The sequence below is a fragment of the Lissotriton vulgaris genome, chromosome 2_1, assembly GCF_964263255.1.
Source record: "Lissotriton vulgaris chromosome 2_1, aLisVul1.2, whole genome shotgun sequence".
Lineage (NCBI taxonomy): Eukaryota > Metazoa > Chordata > Amphibia > Caudata > Salamandridae > Lissotriton > Lissotriton vulgaris.
Genome location: NC_141687.1, coordinates 752760788 through 752785951, shown reverse-complemented (window position 1 = coordinate 752785951; position 25164 = coordinate 752760788). Strand labels below are relative to the sequence as shown.

Here is a 25164-nt window from a genome sequence, read left to right as displayed (position 1 = left end):
CTGGCAGATCGCCACTGCCCGCATGGTTGTGGCGATCTGCCCGTGAACCTTCCCCGCTTGCCACCCATTTCACCCCGCCATATTACTATGGCAGGGGGACCGCGGTGGATGGAAAGACCGTCCACCGCTTTTCCACCCAGTCAACAAGTTGACCGGGCGGAAAAGAGTTTAATATGGTGGCAGTGTCTGTTAGACACCTCCAGCCATATTAGGATGGGGATGCATACATGCCTTTCCGTGGCGGCATTGGCGCCACAGAAAGGCATGAGGGGATTGCTTGCGGGGCCCATTGCGTACACCCAAATAATTCTTTGGGGGTTGGGGGGTGCACATGGGGGGTCCCTATAGTACCCCACTGCAGTTCTATGCACAACATGGCAGGTACCGCGTGGTGCCTTCCATGTTGTGCATGGAAGTGCACAACATGCCTTCCTGGCATTGTGGCGGGCGGTGCTAAATGCATCGCCCGCCACAATGACAGGAATAAAGGATACATCCTAATGGCCCCCATGGGACCCCCGCCCTTATGGCACGCGGTCTAATTTTACGATAGGATGGTAGGCGGACAAAGTCCACCCGCCATCCTAATGGGCCCCCTAGTGTGTAGTATGTAGAAACTTTGCCCTGTTGTAAATATTTTCTTTAGAGCCCCAAAAACTTGTGTGGAACATGCTGAGCACACGTTGTCAACTATCTCCTGCAGACAGAGTTACTCTTCAATACAAAAACTATGATGCATTAGACGCACATTCATTTTGTAAATATGTGCACCCATTACCTGGCCTCTGGCTGCACAAAACTAGGAAGATAAGTATTAGGATAGTTGCCGCCACTATGTAAATTCTAAAACAAACTAGTACACTCATTGGGTGATGTAATTTGAGATGTTATCAGTGATGTCATAAACAATGTCATAGAACATGCCATGAGTGATGTAATATGTGAGGCCATAAGCAGTGGATGGCGGGGCGCACAATATGGTTAGCTCTGCTAACTATAACCAGTGAAGTTCTGTGGTTATTTGATTGCAAAACGCTAATGTTGTGACTGACATAATCACATAACTATGAAGTCACTTTAGCCTTTGCTTTCCTCAATGAAATCTGAGTTTAACTAAATGTTACTTTAACTTTAATTTTTTTCAATCAATTTCTATTTTTTTTTAAAGTAAAGTAATATTTTATTACCATGTGTAAAGCCTCTGGCTGTTCTCTATGGGAGTTGGCCACAGTCCCTGACCCAGGCTTGCCAGGCTCTGAGGCCAATCTCCCACAGACAGCCAACTCCATTCTACGCACTGTTTTTAGCCGTGCGCAGCTTGGGGTTGGCCAGAGGACTTGGCCTAATGCTAGGCACTATGGCCAAACCAACAGCAGTGTGACAACCCCACTGTGTGCAGCCTTTGGCCATGCATAGTGGGGTGTTGGCCATAGGGCTTGGCATGCCGCCTAGCCCAGTGTCCAAACCCCCAGCAGAAAGCTAACCTGATGCCAAACACAGCCTGTGGGGTGTGTGGCGTAGGAATTATTTTCGGGCTACGGGGACCCAATCCCCAATGCCAAAACCTATATTTTAAGGGGATGGGGCATGCAGTCCGCGCCCAAGCCTTAATTGGCCCCAGGGGCACCCCATCCCCTGGGACCAGTTCCAATTAAAAGGGGATTGTGCAGCACAACCCATCTTGCCAAGCCTTAAAAGGCCCCGGGGACACCATTCTCCAGGGTCAAATAAAATTAAACAAGGAAAGGGCAATGCAATGCTTCTCCTAAACTTTCTTGGGTCCCCGGGATCCCAACCACTTACTCTAAAATCTAAGGGGAGGGGAGAATGTAGCTGCCATCCCTGAGCCTTATTAGGCCCCGGGGATCCCATCACCTGGGGAAAAACCAATAAAAAGGAGAGGGGGCCCTCTCCTAGCCACCATAGGCCCTGGGGAGCCCATCTTCCTGGACCTTTTTTTGTTTAAAAGGGGAGGGGCTGCATGACTGCCCTCCTCAAACCTTATCAGGCCCCAGGGACCCCATCCTACAGGGCCAAACCCAATGGGAGTAGGAGCTACAGCTCACCTCTCCACTTCCCCTGGGGCCAAATGCATTTTTTAAGGGGAGGGGGCACAAGTCCCCCTTCTCTGAGCTGTTATCACCCCAGGGACTCTATCCTCGTGGACCAATGCATTTATTAAGGGGAGTTGTGCACAGCCTCTCTCCCCAAGCCTATTTTCCGTGCGTGCTTTTTTAAAAGGGGACAGAAGCTGAGTAGACCCCCGTCCCTGAGCCTACTTTGTCCCCGGGGACCCTATCTCCCAGGGCCTGCATAATAAATACTGGGGCACATCATTGTGGGCTGCGGGGGAGCCCCTTGATCTCTCTTGACCGCAGCCAGCTCCCTGCATAGTGCGAGAGCTGGCATTACTCCTGCCCGGAGAGAGCAGCTATTTATGTCGCTCCCTCAATGCAGGAGCAATCTGCTGTTCTGTTTACCTGTCCGCATCAGTGTGGGTAGGAAAACAGAACACAAGTCTGACTCCAGCCGGCGGGAGCATTTTTAAAGCTCCCACCGACTGGGAGCAGGCTTAGGGCCCGATTCACAGAACTAACTTAAGACAAAATCCTAAACTTACTACCATTTGGTATTCACAGACGGCACTTACTCATTTTGGTATTCACAGAAGACACTTACGGGCACATGCATCATTGTCAATTGCATTCGCAAACGGTGCGAATCGCAATTTTCGGCCGTCTGCGAATGCAGTTAACAAAATTGGGATGCATCATGTTTTTCGCAATTTTAGAAATCGCAATCATGTTGCGATTTCTAAAATTGCGATTGCATTTAAGAAATCGCAATTTGAGATTTCCTAAATGCAATGCATGAACATTTTAAATTTGCGAATTCGCAAATAGGGAGAGGTAAATTACCATGAAGTTGATCTTCATGGTAATTTGCGAAAACTTTCAAAAATGCACAAAAGTGCATTTTTGAAAGTTTCATTTTACACACACACATGCCCTTGGGGCATGTGTGTGTGAAAAATGCACTTAAATTTATATTTCAGGTGTGCACCCTTGAAATTGCATTTTGAATTTGCGATTCGAAAATTGTGAATCGCAAATTGAAAATGACTTCCCATTGATTCCTATGGGCCTTTAGGCCCATAGGAATCAATGGGAAGGGATTCCTTAATTGTGATTCGCAAATTGTGAATCGCAATTAAGGAAATTTAAGAAATTGCAAAAAAAATCCGATTTATTGGTGCATAGCCGTTTGCGATTTCCTAATTGCGATTCCTTAATTTTCGCAATTAAGAAATCGCAAACGGCAACAATGATGCATGTGGCCGTTACTCATTTCGGTATTCACAGAAGTAAGGACTCCTAACTTTAGGACTCCCAAATGCCTTCTGTGAATACCAAAAGTCTTAAATTTAGGATTTTTCTCAGTTTAGTAGCTAGTAAAGTTAGGACTCCTAACTTTAGGACTCCTAAATGCCTTCTGTGAATACCGAAAGTCTTACAATTAGGATTTTTCTTAGTTTATGAGTAGTAAAGTGACTCCTAACTTAGTTTATGTTGGAAAGTGAACCAGTGTCAGCAGGAAAGGTTAGGTTGAATTTACTCCCTTTTTGAAGAAAAGTATTCAGAAGAAAAAGTAAATTTCTTCGATTTAAAGTAACTTAAAATCTGTTTTCAAGATAGCAAAGTAACCTAAAAAGGATAGGTCGATTGAGCTGATTGATGGGAATGTGAGTCAAACAATATCATAAATACAAGTACAAGTAGCAATTGCTGCAATATGTTCTTGTGGCTATAGATTACATGTAAAAATGCTGATGATATCTGCCATATTGATTATGAGAAAGTGGTTCTCAAAAATATGTATTCATACTAAACCAGTAGATTTCACTTGAGTATGCAGAGCAACGGGTTTCTATTAGGTCAACAAAAGCAATACAGTACAGTATTAGATCACTTTTGAAAGGTCATTTTTCCACTTTTATAACATTGACTGGAAATCTGCTTGGCATTTCAGCTCACATAAATAAAAATGGTTATGATATGTTTATTTTACGTGATGCTTGTCTTTCTTGTAGGTGGAATAGTGAAAGGCGATGAGATAATGGCTGTCAATGGGAAGATTTTGACAGATGTTACACTGACAGAAGCCCAAGCAACACTGACAAAGGCTTGGAACAAAGGCGGGGTAGGCTCTTCTTTGGCAGCTGATTTTTGCACTGATTTTGATAGGTCATTAAAGAATATTTACATTTATCAAGATATTAATTACTTTGTTATGTATTTGATTCTTTGTAAAAGTATTGTACTGTGTTGCATTATCAACTATATGAAATTTGTTTTGACCACTCCTTGGACTTCAGGATATTAGAGAAATTATAGATAGATTTGAGAGGTAGGTGGTCAATGGAATGCTGCAAGATTAATAATTCTATATGAGAACATTGAAATGTTGAGACCTTCATTGAAAATAGTAAAGTGGCTCAGGGCCAATAGTGGCTGGTGAAGACATTCTGCTCCAGCGTTCCAATGTTTGTCTTTCAGTGTCTCTGATTTAATTGAGAATGTTACCCTCAATGTGTAGAATGTTCTAATTGCATTATAGCCCTTCTGCCTTTGGCCAAACTGGTTGTTGAAGGCCATCCCCTTTGTTATGTCTCACACAAGCCCCTCACGTCAGCTGAACTAACAAGAGGACTAGGGGCTGAAAAGACACTGAAGTCTATAGAAAAAGGAGAGACTGCCACGTTGGATGAAACTAAGCCCCATAGAACACCTGTTTTGCTGCTAATAATTTCTGATGCAGCCAAATAAAATAAATAACTGGAATACTGTAAAAGAAAAAAAGCAGATCAATGTATTTATTTCCCAGGATCATGAACTGAAGTGAGAAAGATATCAATCAAAATGTTTACTTATTTACTTTCAGTTTTGGGACTACTTGAGAATTTTGCTTGCTCTACTCCTGTACTGCTGTGCCTCTTCTGTGTAAGAAAGGAATTACCTAATTCTATCCATGCCAAACAGGTTGAGTGTGTAGTTACATTAATGAAGTCTTTGCTGTACAGGTTGTGTATGTGTGCGTCAATGAAAATTGTCCTTCTACTCTCTGGGTTGTACCTATCATGTCTGTGAATGAATCACTGTGATCTAATGCTGAGTGACATAATTAGCGATATGTCTTGTTGCTTGACAAAATATGAAGTATTCAAAGTAATCTTGTTCTGCTACACTTTGAGAGTAGTAGGCCATGTTTTCACAAAACTAGTTTCATTGTAGAGGGATGGGGTATTACCAAATGGCATTTTCTTAAAACTTCTTGCATGTTACTGTTCCCATGGCCTAGTTTGATGCAGCCAACTGCCAACTGCCACATGCCATATTTAATTATTTGCAAATTTGCGGTACTGCATCTCTTAGCCAATGGAGACTTTTGCTCCATGGGCCATTACTGGGTGGCCTGGGGAAACGGCCTTAACAACACTGGAGAAAGCATGCATGCAGTTTCCCTGCAAGCGGAACCACGCTTGCCATAACCATGCATGGTTAAGGCAGTGCGTGGTCTCGATGTCTGGAAGGGCGGGAGAGAAACAGGAAGTGTAGGGACAGTAAGCTTGATGTGTACAGGTAAGAGGGGCTGGGCCTGGTTTGGGAGAGGAAATCGTTTTGGGGGGTAATAAATCTACTAATACCATCTACAAGAAATGTCTGCGCCTCCTACTTCGTTTTAACAGTAGCCTTAGGGCTTAGGGCAGGGGGCGGGGTAGTTTTAGGGCTTGGGGTTGGAGTGGGCTAAATTTCCCCGAGTTTAGGTCTCAGGGCTCGTTTCAGTTTCGTGCTTATAGCAGTTGGTGAGGTTTGGCTGTGATTTGGTGTGCTTGGGGTGAAAGTCCTACCCTTTCCTATGATTCGATTGGGATGGGGCTTGGTGAGGAAGCCGGGGACACTTGGGACTTGTGTCCCTCCAAGTTTGAAAAGGATCGGTCAAGAGAAACAGGTAGCAAAGCAGTTGTTTCTGAGGTTCTGGTGTCTGTTATCCAATGGGCCCATTTTGGAGTTTCTGGAGAAATGTTTTTGGGATTGGTTCGAGTTGCTCCAGGTGAAATGGGCATCTGCCACTGATAGCTAGGGGTGTCTAGTGTATCTGTGATTTTTTTCAATGTAGCACACATATTTCTTTAGCAATCATACTTTTACAATGAAAATCATTTTAAAGACATGCATGGTAAAGGCATTCCTGGTAAAGGAATGCATGCCTAAGACGTATTCATGGTTGCAACCAAGTTGTAGAGGCACGCATGGTTCAGCCACGCCTACCTCTGTCATACATCTGGTTGCCTGCCCTCCCTTCTGGTTACACCAGTGATGATGATGCTTTTACAGTTTTTAAGAAAAGACCAGAATGTGTCATCTTGGATTGGGTGCAAGATCAATTTAGTTCTCAGTGAATCTCTGCACAGTTTTATGCCAGTTGGTTCATATTCCTTCGCTCCCTCAGAGTCTTCCAAAACTGTACTTGCTTTTGCCTCTTGTTTGGAATTGTCAGCTGTGAAAAAAAAACAAAAAAAACAAAAAAAAAAAAAACCAACACATTTCAGAAATGACATATGAGGCCAAAAATTTTTTTTCCATTAACCAATTCCACTGGGACAAACCTCCTCTTTCCACAATGATATAGGGTTCCACAATTCTTTACCACGTAATTTTGCTTTAATTCCTCTAGTTTCATATATTGCAGATTCAAAAGAATAAACTGCGAGAAGTCGAGCTAGCCACATTTGAAAGGTAGGAGGAAGAGTATCCTTCCAGCGTGCGGACAAGATTAGTCTCAATACAGCTGTACCTATAAATAACAATCTTTGTTCAGATTTATTTAGCTTTAGCGACCTATCATATCCCAACACAAATAAGGTATCGGACTCTGGAAGTTTGCGATGGAAGACTTTCTCCCAAAATGTAGCAATCATGTTTTTTAATAAACGTAGCTCGGAGCAGCTACTGAAAAGGTGAATTAAAGTCGCTGGGCCTTGTGAACAGCGTGGGCAATGATCATTTTCCCCTTTCCCCCATGCAAAAAGTTTAGCAGGGGTAAAATATAAATCATAAATAGTTTTATATAATTGAGCCTTTAAATTACTAGCCATAAATAATTTGCTGCTCATTTCCAATGATTTATCTATATCAACGTCCGGATTATTTAATTTTACCATCCATTTAGTTTCTGTTTTCTCGAGATCATCGTTGACATTAGTTAATAAAATATTATATAATGTTCCAATCTTAATTTTTGCAAGATGACTTGCTTCTATTAGATCATTCTTCTGAAGAGTAATAGCTTCTTTTTTAGCTTTTAATTTTGCCTGTAATTGTGCAAATTTAAGAAAATCACCTTCTGGGAGACCAAATCTTATTTTAACATCTTGAAATGTAGTTTGTGGCCCATTCATCCACACTTCGTTAATTGTTTTTATGCCTAGACTATACCATTTCTTAGCTGTATGTTCAAAGTCAAGGTCAGATGTAATGGTAGAATGGAAAATGGGCGTATATCGGTTGAATTTGCCAATCTGTGTATGTTTAAGTATCTTATTCCAGATCAGCCAGGCACTTTTAATAATTTCACTCTTAGTTCGATTATAATAGGCTTTTTCAGTTTTTCTTAACAACAAGCCTTTCGCTTCTTGCCCTAGCATTAATTCATAAATTGTTGGTGTATTGATGTTAGAAGTGTCAGAGGCTAAGGGTGTTCCTAGAATCATGGGTTTTAGATGTTTTAAAAAGGCTGCCCAGTAGTATAGAATTAAATTTGGAGCAGTAAGCCCACCTCTGTTAAGCGGAGTGGATAGATAGAGTAGAGATCGTCTGATCTTCCCATTTTGCCAGACAAATTTGGAAGTAAGCTTATTAATTAAATTAATTATATTAGGATCTATAACTAAAGGAATAGAGCGAAAGAGATACAGACATTTCGGTAATATATTCATTTTTAAATAGTTCACTCTGCCTATGATGGAAAGATGCAAACCGTTTACCCTATCCAAGTCTATCTTAATTTTTTCTATTAATGGATCAAAATTATTTTTGACTAATATCTTTATGTCAGCAGATAATATCACTCCCAAATATGTCGCATTATTTGCTCTTCTCGAATCTGAGCAGATAGTATTGTCTGTGCACAGCACAATGGTCTTTCCCCTATTTAAAGAATAACCCGAATGTGTCATCTTGGATTGGGTGCAAGATCAATTTAGTTCTCAGTGAATCTCTGCACAGTTTTATGCCAGTTGGTTCATATTCCTTCGCTCCCTCAGAGTCTTCCAAAACTGTACTTGCTTTTGCCTCTTGTTTGGAATTGTCAGCTGTGGAAGTTGTATTCAAAGAGTTTGATTTTCAAGCAGGGATGGATGCCTTAGATAGATCCTTTGTTCAGTTATGCTTGCATTTGCTCTAGGACTGACTGCAACAGGCTGAGAGATGGGTATTTACAGGGAAGAGTTGGACTGTGTTTAACCTTACAATCAGTCTATCACGCTTTCAATATGTATATCAACTCAAGTTATTATCCCATGTTCTTCAACTCTAGTATTAAATTACAGTTCTCTGGGACTTGACTAGCAATAGGCACTCTGTTTGTGTTTGCTGAGAGTGCTGTGACTATAGTTAAAGACTGCAATTTTGGAATGCCCCTGTTGGAAATTCAACATGAATGCACTTTTCTCTTACACAGGCTAAGGCCCCTCTCATTGTCAGTTCTAACCTTAACTAGAGCTAAATCCGAAAGTATCTTTGGTTACAATTTTTTTTATCGAATGTTAGCTGAATATATAAGGCTTATAAAGTAGAAAATTGTTTTATTTGCTCCTATTTGCTTAACTCTACAGCTGAGAGATCCACTTACTTTCACTCACTATTGTCTTATTTGTTCTACTGTAGTATTTTTGTTTTAATCTGCATTATCACCAGGACACAATAAAGCTGTTGTATCCTGATTATACATTGCCTTAACACAAAGGAATTATCACAAATTCTTCAAACTTGCACATCAGGATGACAAACCTTATTTCCAGATACTCAAAAGCACATTGAAGGCTGAGTAGAAGGAAATGCATGGTGAGATATTTCCAACCCTATAATAGCCCTAATTCTACTATCTTAAGTGCATGCACGTTTTTGGTAAATAAAGACAAAGAAAGGGCTAAAGAAAAGAAATTCATCTGAGTTTAAACTTGGATGTGGCAAAAGGGAGAAACTATGTATCATTTGTGAAAGGGAAGGGAATGAGACTGAAGAAATTGTGGATTGGAGTGACTGTGACCAGACTTATTTGGTGAAGGATTTGCAGGACATGAAGCAAATGTTAAAGGAACATATTATGTTCGTGGTAAATCTGCATATTTCCAGTTACCTATAATACACAATTAACAAAGGGCCCAAGAGGAAAAGAAGGGTTAGAGACCAAATAGTATCCTGTCCCCCAACCTCAGAATGCAAAAACACAAATGGGTACCACTGGTCAGATAGAATGCAGCCAAAAAATTGGTCTGTAGTAGCTAAACATATAATGTGACACCTGAATGTGTTGTTATGCAAGCAAAGGAAAGAAACCCATCAGCCCACCCAATGGCGGAACATCACCATCTGGGATTTTAGAACTGGTATCTGATAGGCATCTCACTTGATATTATCGTGAGATGTCCTAATATAGAACCACCAGTGATGGAAAGGCCATGAATGAATATTCAGTGGTGCTGAAAAATAATTTGCAGTGATAAGTTGAATCTGAAAGTAAATCATAAGTGAAAGGTTAAGATTGACTATTATGACGCCAAAGACAAATTTATTAGGGGGTCATCATAATGCCAAGGTTAAAAACAATGTGTTGATAGTTTGAAAAAATGGTAACTATCGTCTGTTGACTAAGGAGGTCCACATGTTTCAGCCAAATGAGGTCGACAGATAGACCAATGGCTTTCTTCAGGACCAAATTGTACACTACTGCAAACAAAATGGAGTGAAGGAAAAGTAAACAAAATAATACGTCCTACTATGCATCAAATTCTAATGTGTAGGAGTAATGTCTTTGGAAATGGATTATTTCCCAAAGTTTTTTGGGACTAGACCTCACCTCTCCTGGCAACCGCTCAGGTGATGAGGCCCCGCTCTGTCTGTCGGTACCCCAAGCTAATCCAGAGCTGAGGGATTACCAGTTACCAGTTACCACCTAATTGGGTAGGGAGTTGCTTTATAGCTTTATTGTTTCCAAGAGTATATTAACTAATAATCTGAATGAAGGGAATTCAACTAGTTTAAGGAGAAATAAGTGTAGCTTTGAATAGGTGCAGGGAAATATATTTGGCTCTACAATATCTTCTGTTGAAGGAGCCTTAAATGTTGTAAAGATTATTAACTAAAGTAGACAGTTTTCTAATCTTGATCCTAACACTGCATGTGCCTTAACAGTTATTAATGAGGAATTAGTTGCTATGAGAGCCATGATAATGCAAAATCACCTTGAATTAGACGTGTCACTTGCAAAAGAGGGTGGAGTCTGCCACATGCCTTTCTTATTTCAATGTTTTTTTTGTCCCTAAAGTTGCTAACCAAATTATTAACTTTGTCATTAAACCCATATGCATGGGCGTCAGCCAATGACCAATGCCCGCACTCTCCCCGCCGTGCATCTGTTGGCCACTGGTTAACACTGGTTTGTGGGATGCATTGTTGAATAGGGGATATTCTCCCCTTTCAAACAATGCCTTTCACAAGCCAATTTCAGCTCATGGTTGAAAAACAAAGGATTGGAATGCAGCCCGGAGCGATTGCCAGTGGCCGAAATTTATTTAAGCATTCCATCCATCACCTTGTTGTTGTAGTTGATGTCCTAAGTGCGACGGGTATCTCCAGACATGGGTCCCTTGCTAGGGGTGCCACTGGAATCAAGCTATACCTGGCTGATAAGCCCTTGTCAGGGCAAAACCAATCCTAGATTGCTTGCATTCCAGTTCAGGGAGGACCTGGCTTGGCAGCAGGAGATGAGCTTTTCCCATGAAGAGTATGATAAAGGCTGATTTGCATGTGACTAAGTCCAAACTGAGGTGGCATGGTGGGCGAAAATCGATAGACTGGGATGCATCCCTGAGCAATTGCCAGCAGCTGAGATTACGTCAAGCATTCCAGCCATCACCTTGCTGTTTTTGCACATTTAGAAAGTTGGAATCTTTTTTTCCTAACCATTTGGGGCCTTCAGTCTGTTTCCTGCGTCATATGACTAGGTTTATTGTGTATTTCTCCCAGACAGCATCACAGTAGAGGGCCTCGCTGCTGGCAGGATGGGCCATCCTGGCTTGATGGGGTGGGACGGAACCTTCACCTACCACACTTGCCCTTAAAAGGCAATGGCCCAGTTCTTGCCCAAATGACTTCACACTAGCCTGTTGTGCGCCCAGACTAGAAGACAGACAGACAGACATGGGGAGGGAGGCAAGAAATTCTAGACACTTCTGGGGAGAGGGACTGCAGAAGCTTCTCCTACTTCAAAGGGAACAAGAATTATAAAAATGGGATGCTCAGACTCACTCTTCAGTACACTCATGGACCTCTGGATACAACTGAACAGGGATGCCCTGTTGCCCTGCTCCTTGAGGTCTGACCTGCTTGCTGCATCCTTCCTCCCAGGCAGAAGTGACTCCAAGGGTCAGCTGACTGACCTACTGTTCTGAGCTACAGTGACATAACAAGCTTCAGAGACCTTCCTGCTTTTGCCCAGCTGACCTGCTGCCTGACCTGCCTGAGTCCCTGATCAACAAAAGGTGCCTTAACCCTGGTCCTCGACCCTTGGCTGGCATCAGAGTGCACTCCTCTGACTCAAAAAGGAGAAATCCTGAAGTTTGCTGCTTTTTGTGACCACGAACAGGCCCATTCATGCCAAGATGTTTCCTCCCACACCCACTGTCATCGAAAAGTGCCAGTCAACTTTGTTTCTTTGTGCTACAGTGACCACCAGAGGTGGCCGGCAATGTGAGATCTGCTCTTCGCGCTACAACTTCAACAGCCCCTGGTGACCACTCACACAAATCTCCAGTAACGACTCCCCATGAGGCTAGGTCTACTCTTCGTGCAACAGCAACGACCATCTGTGATGCTCTCCCTGCTCCCCGTGGCATCCTCCACCGTGAACCGGAATCTTTGTGCTAGACTTTGAGAAGGTACATCTTTTAGAGGGTCTAACCTAGTCCTTGAATCTGCGCATTTTCCATTGTGAAGCTGAACTGGTGAATTTCACCCAGTCTCGCATGACCAGATAACCGCGAGTCACGCTTTGTTATTTTACGTTCTATACTTACCTTAAATCTTTGAAATTGCATATATCTGGTTCTACTGATTGGATTTTTGTCATTTAGGTGTAAAATTATTTATTACATTTTATTATTTTTTTCTAAATGGGTCTAGGACTTTTCTTGTGTTGTGTTTTCGCTTTATTACTGTTTATGTGCTGCGTAAATACTTCGAATATTGCTTCTAAATAAAGCCTGAGTGCTTTTGTGACAAACTAGACTGTTTGTGCCCTTGTGACTGTTGCTTGAGTAGGTTATTACCACCCCAACAATAATCCAATTTCTCACAGACACAAGTGTTGGCAACTCCCACATACATCACAACTGGAGAAGAGAGGGGGAAAGACTTTGGGGTTGCTTGTTCTGCGCTGACACTAGTCTTCCTGTTGTCCTCCATTTATAGCGCTTTGATAACTTGCAGTCTAACAACCTTTAGAAATACTATAAAATAAATACTATAAAATAAATTTAGGCCACAGGGTCACAAGAACACTCAAAATATGGAACAAGAGGACCATGTAAGGTCAGTGAAATACAGCTCTGGTCAGCCAACTGGGCTCACCACCCTGCTCCGCTACCTTCCCATTTTCTCCCAAAAGAAAGGGAAGGAGCACATTCCTGTGAGGGACTCAGTGCCTGGCACACACAGCAACACTCACAGAAATCAGAGTCCCACTGATTCATCTCAGACTCACCTCCTCGAGAAACTGCCATTCTGCAGTTCAGTACGTGGTAGAATAGTAGTTTGAATCCGATGAGTAGTAAAGTAATCATTGTAGCCACCTGTAATTCATTGCAAGGGGAAGGTTATTGCCTTCTTTAATCTAATGCATTGTAAAGTAATCAGACAAAGTTGGTTCTGTTATTCCATATAAAGCAGAGCATGTCATTAGAATATTCTTCTATATTGTACAAATAGACCAGGTAATCTTCTATCATACAACACTCCACAAAGCATATTAGAGTAATTTGCATTTTAATAATTGATCGAAGTAATTTGGTACCTGAAACAAAGGTAAGCAATCAGGGTAAATCAATAACAATGGACTACTGTCTGATGGAAGATACATTAAATAGAGTCCCATGCATTCTAATTCAGAGTAAAATATGCTATGTAGGGCCCGATGTAGGTAAGTAAATTTTACCACTTCTTAAATACCGAATGATACCGAATCGGTATTTAAGAAGTGGTAAAATAGAGGGGGGGAGGATGTAGGTAATACAGAATCGGTAAATACCGAATCGTTAAGATTCGGTATTTACCGATTCTTTAAATACCGATTTGGTAATGCCCTTTGATTCCAATGGGCATTGAAGCCCATAGGAATCAATGTGCATTACCGAATCGGTATTTACCGTTTCGGTAAATACCTATTTCAGCAAGGGTGCAGGGGGGTGTCACTTTGACACCCTCTACCACCCCAAATACAGGCATTTGTGCCATGTGGCCCTAAAGGCATGTCTGTGTGTCACATTGCACAGGTGTGCATGCACAGATGTGCATGCACACCTGAATTCGGTTTTTTTCCACCCAATAGGATTGGATGGTAAAATACCGATTCTTAAGGGCCTCTGGCACTCTTAGGAGTGCCACCTACATGTGGATTTACCGAATCGGTAAAAAATACCGATTCGGTATTTTACCGATTCGGTAAATTTACAGAATCGGTAAAATATAGGCCCCCTACATCTGAAAACCCATTTACCGGTAGGTAACGAATTCGGCCGTTACCGGCTGGTAAATGGACACCTACATAGGGCCCGTAGTCTGCTGCTGTAATCAGCTGAAGAGTACAGTAGTAAACAAATATACCCGCAAACATAGCATTGCATTGAAAATTCAAATCAATTAATGCATGCCTGCAGTTTCATTTAATCTAGTATAGGGGAAAATAACAAAAGTAACCTCAATCTGTGATTTAATACAGACCATAATAATTAGAGTAATTACTTTTTGTAATGTAATACAGGTTAAATACAACTTTTTCTGTTATCCGATCAAGTGTAAAATTTTGGGAGTGAACTGTAAAGAGGGTAACATGATGAGAACAATGTCATTTTGTAGTCAGAATATTAAGAATAATCAGAATTGTTTTTACCTTATGCAAAAATAAGTAATCAGTGTGCTCGCCTTAGATCATCAATTACAGATTAACTCCTAAGGAACTCTCCAACCCAGGCGCCAACACCAACAACATCCCGTCATCACAAGAACTGTGCGGCTCGCTGGCCACATTCTTCCATCGCAAGATTGCTGACATCCACGACAGCTTCAACATCTTGACCGCCCCGACAACGCCAGACTCCACTCCCCCTGTGAACTCCACCGCACCAAAAGCCTGACCTCCTGGACCAACGTCAACGGCGAAGAAACACGCAAGATCATGAACTCCATCCACTCAGGTTCACCGTCAGACCCCTGCCCACACCACATATTCAACAAAGCAGGCGCAGCCATCGCACCCCAACTTTAGAAATTAATCAACATCTCCCTCGAGACAGCCACATTCCCGGAAAGCTGGAAGCACGCCGAGATCAACGCCCTTCTCAAGAAACCCAAAGTGGACCCCAAGGACCTCAAGAACTTCCGGCCCATCTCCCTACTCCCGTTCCCAGCGAAGGTCATCGAGAAAGTCATCAACCCGCAACTGACCCGATACCTCGAGGACAACAACATCCCAGTCTGGATTCCGAAGAAACCACAGCACCGAGACAGCCCTCATCGCCGCCACAGACGACATCAGAATCCAACTTGACAACAGCGAAACATCAGCCCGCATTCTCCAGGACCTGTCAGCCGCCTTCGACACGGTCTGCCAACCACACACTAAAGACACGCCTCCAGAAAGCCGGAATCCAAGAGAAGGCCCTGGACTGGACCACATCCTTCCTCTCCGGCAGAACACGGAGCGCCCACCTTTCCCCTTCCGCTCCAAAGCCACCAACATCATCTGCGGCGTACCACAGGGATCATCCCTTAGCCCGACGCTGTTCAACGTCTACATGGCCCCCCTTGCACAGGTCACCTGCCAGCATGACCTCAAAATCATCTCCTATGCCAACGACACCCAGCTGATCATCTCCCTCCCCAAAGACCCGCACACCGCCAAAACCAACCTCCACGAGGGAATGAAGGCAGTCGCCGAATGGATGAGGAACAGCTGACTGAAGCTGAACTCGGACAAGACGGAAGTCCTCATCCTCGGAACCACCCCCTCAGCCTGGGTCTGCTCCGCGTGGCCGACCACGCTGGGAACATCACCGACACCCACCGACCATGCACGCAACCTGGGATTTATCCTCAACTCCTCCCTCTCCATGTAGAAGCAGGTCAACGCCGTCTCCTCCTGCTACAACACCCTCCGCATGCTTCGCAGGATCTATAAGTGGATCCCCACCGAAACAAGAAGAGCGGTGACCCAGGCCCTCGTCAGCAGCAGACTGGACTACAGCAATGCACTCTATGCAGGCATCCTGGCCAAGCACCTATGATGACTGCAACGCATTCAAAACACCTCCCCCCGACTGATCCTCAACCTCCCTCGCCACAGCCACATCACCCCTCACCTGAGAGACCTACACTGGCTCCCCGTCGAAAAGAGGATCGCCTTCAAGCTACTCACCCATACACACAAAGCCCTCCATAACACCGGACCAGCCTACCTCAACGGCCGATTCAACCTCTACACCCCCACCCTCCAGCTCTACTCTGCCAGCCTCGCCCTCACTGCGATCCCCCGCATCCAACGAACTACCTCTGGCGGCAGATCCTTCTCCTTCCTTGCGGCCAAGACCTGGAACACCCTCCCTACCCACCTACGACAGAACCAAGACCTACTCACCTTCGGAAGACTCCTTAAGACCTGGCTCTTCGACCAGTAGCAGCACACCTTTCCCCTTAGCGCCTTGAGACCCTCACGGGTAGGTAGTGCGCTTTATAAGTACATTGATTGATTGATTGATTACTGCTCGTACTGTATCTTTCCTGTGTCTGCTTTGCAGAGTACCTGCATATTCTGTACCAGCTCCAATGCTTGAGCTAAGCTTTCTCTATAGCCGTGATATTCTTGGTATGTTGGTGAGGAAAGCTTGCATTACCGCTGTCCAGTTGCATGTGTTATAAGTGTGACTTATGATTACACTGCTGTGGTCATTGGTCAATAATGTACTTGTTCTTTGCTGGGTCTCTTAGTGAAGCTTAAGAAATGCTTCTATCTAAGCATGATTATATTTGTTTCGCTTTCTGTTTCTGTGAGGTCCAGGGGGTGGTGGGGAGGAGTGGCAGAGGGTGTGATTGGGCATCAAGTAATCTGGCATTCTTCCCAATCGCTGCACTCCCAGACAAACAGTAAATCAGTGTTCAAGGTTTATTGGGGAATTTCAGAACTATGCTCAAAGTTAGTAAGAAGTTAAAAGGGTGGTAAGGTGTTGTTTCTCTGCATTTTAAGCCCATTGATAGCACTTGTTGTTATTTAACAGCTCAATTGAATTAGAGCTGCACTAATCAAAGAAAGAATGACGGTGAAGGCTATCCATAGGTTATTTGTATATATTGTTCGTGCCTGCCAACTACAAGGTTCACATAATCAAGGGAGACCTTTAAAAATAAAAAGGTGATGTGCAGAAATCTTAAATGGAAATTTTAAAACTCAGATGAAAAATCAGCAGCAACCATTTGGACATTTAACAAAAAAGATGAGGCACAAGAAATCAATAGCTATTACAATTGATGACGTTGCATGAATGCTTCTTTGTTGTACCTTTCCAAATTCTATTCTGACTGATCCACATGAGTGCTATCTTCTCTCTATTTCTGCCTGATGGAGCCCCTCTTTCTTACTTTTTATGCATATATTAGATTTATCATGTTTACATTGAATTTAATTTGCTTACCTGGCTGCTTCAAAGTTCTATGACAGGTATACACAGTGCACTTTGAAGCCCTATGATTTTGAAATATAAATACCACAGTCTTCCCTAATTACCCTTACCTCCTTGCCCATCTTCCCCACTAAAGTCCCTACCTGAGAGATTACATCTCTGTCATTCAGAACCTGTTCCATAGTTGACTTCGAAAATCCTCCCAACATGTCTGCCCCTACCCACCAGGCAGTAGAAAAGAGGGGATCTATTATGTCACATTCTGCCATTTCTTTTTTCACTCCTTAAGACCCTAGCTGATTCAGATAAGCATGTATTTTGTATTCTATTTTAGCTGCATGTTCTGTAGAAAGCTTGCTTCAGCAACTTTCTTTATGTATTCTTTATCGTCTAGCACTCCTTGCTCTAGCGGGTGGGACAGACAGTCTTCCAAACCGGGACTTGCTCCAGCAACCTGGTGAGTTCGGAAAACTTTGGGGCTTTGTGCCTGTGCAAATTCTTGGGCCGGTTTACGGCATTCTGAACCAATTCTAAATGGTGTGTTCACGGGTGTTCTCGTGAGAGATGGGGTTGCTTGGAAACTGATCGCGAGCAGGAAGCGCTTCCAGTTTCAAAGCTTTTAAGTAAGGCTGTTCAGTCTACAGCTGTGTCTGGTGTGTGTCAGAATAAAGGAGGCAGTTTAAGAAGCACTGGGGACCTTATCAAGCTCACCATCCCTGGCTTCAACCAACCAAGGTAATAATTGATCGAGCTGTAGAAGCTGCTTTCAGGGCTACATAAGGCCCTCCACAAGGCAAAATACCTCTTTTGAATTATGTGGTACATCCGGATAATGATGTGGATGACAAGAAAGGGGCTGATTAAGTCAGTTGCGAAGCTCCCTGAATTATTGCAACATCTAAGGGAAAATATTGGTCTGCCTGCCTCAGAGTCTGCAGTGGGAGAAGAGGAATTTCTTTTCCAATATTTGCGCCCTGAGCCAGAATCCCTTCCAATGCCTGCAGCTATTAAGTGACTAATAGATCAATTCCGAAAGGTACATCTGGTCCCGCTCTGAGTATTCATTTTTAGGTCTCGCCTGAGCCAGCGCATGCGCTGCTCTGTGCGAGACATTTTGGGGCGCTGAGAAATGCTACTTTGCCAGCGATCAGCTTGCTCGAACGTGCACAGGTGTGCGCCTGATGTGCACAGCTGTCGCAGCTTCTTTGATTTCTACTCCTAGCTGACATGCGTTTTCTTTCATACAGCGCGTACGTGAATGTTTCCCTTTGTCCCCTTTGCTTTGATCTCTACCCCCAGCTGGCATGCTTTTTCTTTTATCCAGCACGTGAATGCTTTCCTCTACCCCCTTTGTATGTTGTCCCCTTTGCTTTGATCTCTACCCCCAGCTGGCATGCTTCTTCTGTCATCCAGCACGTGAACACTTTCCTCTACCCCCTTTGTATTTCTGACACCACTTCCGCTTGCTTCGTGTTTTTTTAGGTCTCGCCTGATCCAGCGCATGCGCTGGTCTCGGCCGAGACCTTTATTTAGGTCTCGGCCAGCCCCAGCTCATGCTCTGGCCTCGGCTGAGACCTTTAGTGGGGCTTTGAGAAATGCTACTTTGCTAGCGATCAGCTTGCTAGAACGCGCACAACAGCGTGCGCGCGCAATGCGCGTTATAGCATGCTGATCGCCGGCAAGGTATCACCTGCACTTGCACTTGCACACCACGCGCTTCACCACTCACGTCAAAAAGTCGAATAGGCATTTCTGCCTATTTCTACCCTGATGCACTGATACAATTCAAATACCCACTTTAACTAGCTATTTCAGATATGTATTTCTTCACGTTTCTAGCCATTGGCATTGGGGAAATCGAATTTCATTTGCCGTGTATTTTTGGAAACTCGATTGGTGTACGCTTTGCATTTCTTCTACCCAATATTCAGAAGTGTCTGTTTTTTTTTTCTTTCATTCTGTCTTTCTTTTTGCCTTTTCTCCCCATTCACTGAACAGAGAAGCGCCATGGGGAACCATAACCTTTTCAATTAAAAAGCGACAGCATGGCTTTGTGAAAGAGTCTATTTGCGGAACTGGCAGCTCCTGTGTGACCCCGGCATTGTACTCGGCTGATGCTGCGGCGGATCATTGGACCACGTTTGTGTTGTGCTCGTCGCTCTATGATCGGCGAGCTGGCAAGAACGGCTCTATGATGCGTGCGGTGGCAAGAGCGACTCATTCATTCACAAAACCGCTGAGCTCACAGCTTGCTTGGGCAGCAGGGACAGCTGGGCGCATCCCCGCAGCCCAGACATCGGCGTGAATTAGATCTGACGCCGGATATTAATATTGCATGAGAGTCTGAGACTCTGCGTCCAATACAAAGAAGCGTCCGCCCCACAGCCATGCTTTTTCGACAGGCTTCATTCCACTTTGCAACTTGAGCTGCTACCAGCAACCAGATTTAAAAGGAGCGCTCGAGTATTTTAGTACAGGCAGAGGTCAACCTAGAGCGTGCAAATTTCTTTGTATTATTTTTTTAAGTATGAGATGGCAATCGATCTTTATACTGTGCCCAACAAGAGACAGCCATTAAAATGTCATTGTTGCATTAACACAGTATTTAAATAATCAATACATTCACAAGCGTCTCTTTATTTGTCTGTCCTTTTCACCCTCTCGTGTCCCTTTGTCTCTCTCTGTCCATCCATTGCACCCTACCTCCTGTAATATTAAAAAGATTGTAGCCTTTTCCACTTCAAGCCAACTGGGCCTGATAATAGTAACAATTGGCCTCAACCAACCACAACTGGCCTTCTTGCACAACTGCATACACACCTTTTTTTAAAGCAATACTATTCTTATGCTCTGGGTCACACAACCACAACCACACACACAACCACACACACACACAACCATACAAACAACCACACACACAATCACACAAACATAACCAAAACCACACACACAACCACACATACAACCACACACACAAACACACACACAACCACACCCACACAACCACACCCACACAACCACACCCACACAACCACACCCACACACAACCACACACACACACAACCACACACACACAACCATACCATCAGTGCACACTTTCACCAAGCACAGACACCATAAGCCGTCAGTGCACGCTTTCACCGGCCATAAACACCACCAGCCATCAGTGCATGCTCCCACCAGGCACACACCACCAGACGTCAGTGCACGCTCTCATCAGGCACACACACACCACCAGCTGTCAGTGCATGCTTTCACCAGGCACACACACACAACCGGCCATCCGTGCACGCTTCCACCAGGCACACACACCACCAGCCATCAGTGCACAATTTCTACAGGCACACACACCACCAGCCATCAGTGCACACATCAATTGTTAACGCATCCACAATTAACTATTGTAGAAATTGCAGTATGGCGCACTTTACTTTCAAACATATTCATCTAAAGCGCAGCATGCCACCATTGCTACAAAATAAATACAAATTTTGTTGGCCTACAATTGATAGACTTTTGTTGCAATTGGTGTTGCAATATTTAGCAATGCCAATAGCTCAAACTTAATTAATGTGCGGCCTATTGCATCGCAAATGCTTATTAGTTTTCTGTTTAGCTTGGATTCTTTTTAGGGAGTGATTTTTTACATGCTTTACAATTACATTAAAATGTACTGAGAAACTATTATACATGAAGTTCATTTCTTAGTAAGCATTATTATCATGTTATTCATACACCTTGTCCAAGGCTTGGCACATAGAACGCGATGCCCTTGCATTTACATTGTCCTATTGGAGACAGCTTTTGGACTCTAAACAAACCATCGCATCTCCTCTGCACCTTTGAAACAGTACAATATAAAGGTACTTTTATTATACAAAAAGCCTCTGTGCTAAATTCAACAGAGGAACACTTCTTGTGGGATTGTTCTGGAATGCGATGCACTGTGACTGAGATGCAGCCCTGTGGTACATCAGACCGGCTTCTTGGCACATAATACCTAGGTATGTGGGGTTAGGCTATCTCAATGGATATAGCAGAGGGTACTCCCACTATGCTCTTGATAGTATAGGTAGTATTAGATAGGAGTACAGTCACATAGTAATGTTATCATGGCTGAATTGTGCTTCTTTTTCACCATTCTTATAATGCTGGTTACAATGCTTTGGCTCATCTGCCTAATAATCGCAGCTCATGCTTGCTATAAACGCATACTATTGTTTCAGCATATTTATGAAAGGACAGCTTTGAGTCTATCTTGTGTACATCTTGGACATACAAAAGTAACAATGGAAGGGTAGATCTGTTCCCACAATTACCTTTGGGAATAAAAGTGGTTATGTTCAAGGTTGCTGATACCATCTGGTACCCTGAGAAGGTTAGGGATTTATATGGGGCACTGTCAGCTAGCTAGAAATTGGGTCAACATTTGCTGATGATGTATGTGAAATGAGTCCCTATATTCTGAAGTTCATGTTGTCCAGACACCCAGACCTAGTTAATTTGTAGGAACAGTGTACCAGGTCAGATAATTATGTAATGGGCATCCTGAATAGTTCCTGCTTGTACCCAAGATCTCCTTTTCACCTTATATGGAGATGTCCATGATGTTAGATTTTAATCTTCCTCAACTTAATAGGAAACCCCTATTTTAGCCTGAAGTTTGTTCAAGCTTCAACCTTTAAAAGGGTTACCCCCATAGCATTTTCCTTTCTTTGAACTCTTTGTATTAAAATATAGTGCTAGCACTTATCATTCCTGTTAACTGTAGACATGCTGTTACAGCACAGTTACTGGCACAGGGGCTCTCTGTTGGGGGTGACGATGTTACCTTTGCGGTTGAGATCCACAAAGCTTATAAAGGTGAAGTATTTTATTCTTGGGTTCACTTTCCTGTAGTCTATGCCACTTCAGAGGCATTTCACACACACACTCCAGCTGCAATACTAGGTCTATATAGAGCTGATGAAGATTTGGAACTACCATCAACATATCAGGAACATCAGAATTGGCTCCAAGGCACCCTTCCACATCCACTAAACAATGTAAGACTGGATCGCCTCAGAAATGATGGGGCAACCTGACCAGTCCTAGCTGGCTATACATCATAATCAAACATAGCTCCAATAAATGTTGCATACCTCCATGCTCTCGACACCGGTCTAGTTAGGATGTCTCACACTGATAGGGCTGCTCAAGCTGTGCAGATACCATTAGATGTACCTGCAGTTAGTCCAGTTACTATTATTTATGGGTAAAGTTCCCACCAACCAGGAGGAAATTATACTTTGGAATGCACAAAAAACAAACCAGTTTGAAGCAGTGTTTCCCCATACAGGACCCCCGGACAAACATAGAATTCTCATAATGTGTCTACCACTTGGAATGATTGCCCTAGTAGAGGTTTATGCAACTTGGGGCACAGTATTTACTGCCATATATATTTACCATAACACATGGTACACCATCCATTGCTGTTGTGCCTGAAGTGCTAAAACAGATTTGAAATGAGTACGGGGCTGCCGTTGCCCTAATTTGGGGATTAAATGAACCAGTAACTTCACCGTAGTTCTCTCAATTATTTTAAGTAATATTAAATGTGAGGCAGCAGCCAGTATCTTGTGCAGGATCCCTTTACAGGCCAATAGCATGAATTACCAAAAAATATTGCTGAAACCTATAGATGTATAGATTATTTGGGAGCCAGGCCTAATAAGCAGTAGCTTGAAGGCAATTCGGATTAAGATAATACCAAGCAGACACATGAGTTTCCTAAAGAAAAATGATAGGACAAACAGGAAATTAAAGATAGAACAAAAACATGGGGCGGATCGCCGCAACCAGGGCCCACTGAAAATGTGTATAATTTACATAGGTTTGATACACTTAAAAAGCGTGATAGGTATCAGTACATGGATACACGTTCTTCTCCTTCTCTGTTCTTTTTCCAGAAGATGCCAGAAGATGTCAAACAAGCTTATGCCACAGAATGGGCTCTTGCACATGTCCTGCCATTATACCGCAGTCATCTAGGCTGGGATAAGGAGTTCACTTATCAGGTTACACCCATAAGATGCAATCATAATACTCAGATAAACATGAAGCAAAATGCCCAGTTATGAAAATTATTTTACAATTAGAGTATAAAGGCATAATAGAGCCTTGTATTTTAGCAATTAACAATCCATTATTTGTGGTAGCAAAACCGAATCATTCCTATCGCTTAGTTTTAGGCTACAGACATTTAAACAGTCATATACACACTTTTGCAATTCAGAATTCACATAACGCAGCTCTAATGAACAACATAATTCTCAAAATATACAAAACCACATTGGACATTTCCAATGGCTTTTGCTGCCAAAATATAGCACCTGAAAGCAGAGACTTACAGGTTTTAGCATATTAGGAGTACAGAGAAAATTATGCTGACTTCCTTAGGGGTGTAAGAACAACCCAGGTCTGTTTACTGCCAGAGTATCATCAACTCTACATGAAGTTATTCTATGTTGACGACATATAACTCACGGATTATGGCTTAAACACTCATTTAGTCAGAGTAGATCACATAGACTGAGATTTGCTGAACATAGCTAAAACTTTATATTTCCCAAAAACAAAAATTGCTGTCCTGTTTTTGGGATAAGAGTTATCAAGCAAAGGCCTTGCACCACATTTCGTTAAGCAATGTGCTCTCTTGCAACCACCAAACAACATAAAAAAGCTCCAAGCACTTTTAGGATTTCTCAACTTTGGTAGAACATACAACCCACACTACGCACCACAGGTAAAACCATTTTATGAATTAATTCATCCTTATTTATCCAATACACAGTGGATATCAGAACACACACAGATTCTCAGAACCCTGCAAACTAACATGTTGCATCTAGACACTTGCACACTCGTCTCACCACGACTAACCAGTGACCAACATAGTTTTGAGATCCACTGACTATACATATGTCCCCTTTAACAAGGTGCTGCTGTACCGATTGTTTATAATTTGCAGTTATACTCGAATGCTGAAATGCATTTTGCATGGATGGAAAAAATATGGACTGCAATCCAGACAGCTGTTATTAAGGAAAGCCATTGGCTCAGGGGAAACGCATAATTATGGGTACTTTAATTCCAGCCTAAGAAGCTGTCACTAAGGCAGGCGTTTTTAACGCAAAAGCCTTATTTCTAAGATGTATAAATGGCCCATCTCTTTAATAGCTATTGATGTTGAGCATGTTTTTAACCCTACTTTGCAAACACAAGAATTTCTCCAATATGAACAAGAATACTGTGTGCTCAATGACATCTTGCCTCTAGATCACTGTGATTAGATAATATATACTGATGATTCAGCTCGGCCCGTGGTTGGCATTAAGCAACAATATTCAGCCGCATGTGTAGTGGTGTCATGAAAAATTGAGAGTTCCATCAACAAAAAACCTTTACACAATCTGTAGCTATTAAGCGAGTATTAGATCATGAATGGTGGGATGTAGACAAATCATCTTTCTCTCATTTTCTGGTCAGATGCTACGCTGTGGACATGTTTTCTGAAGAGTTTCGTGCCGTGGTCAAAGTCGACAATCTTATGGTAGGGCTTTCCTCATAGGGCAGCACCGTGCTCCTCCCCCAGACCCGATCGATAAAAAAATATAGGGTGCAGTGAAAAGAGCCTATGCAGCCTCTAATTTCTCACTGAGAGTTTCTGCATATACTATGTATCCGATGCAGTCCCATCTCAAATATTTTCAACAACTGGTGACTCTCACGGGCACAGGGTTCTGACTCATCGTCCCTCTTGAATATTATGGAGCAGAAAGTCTGTTTTCTCTATAATTTGTCTTTTGATAATCTGTGTTGATTGGCGGTGGCTTCTGGGGCAGCAGTGTCAGCATGACATCACCTATGGATGTGGAACTGTAAGGCAAATTCTT

At 42.9% G+C, this 25164-nt stretch overlaps 1 protein-coding gene across 1 annotated transcript in view; it reads left to right on the top strand.

Moving 5' to 3' along the window:
- Positions 1-25164, top strand: part of USH1C (USH1 protein network component harmonin) — a 697039-nt gene that overhangs the window by 612345 nt on the left and 59530 nt on the right. The window contains exon 26 of the mRNA XM_086954146.1: positions 4091-4200. Coding sequence (XP_086810272.1) covers positions 4091-4200 — 110 coding nt within the window. The remainder of the gene's footprint in view (positions 1-4090; positions 4201-25164) is intronic.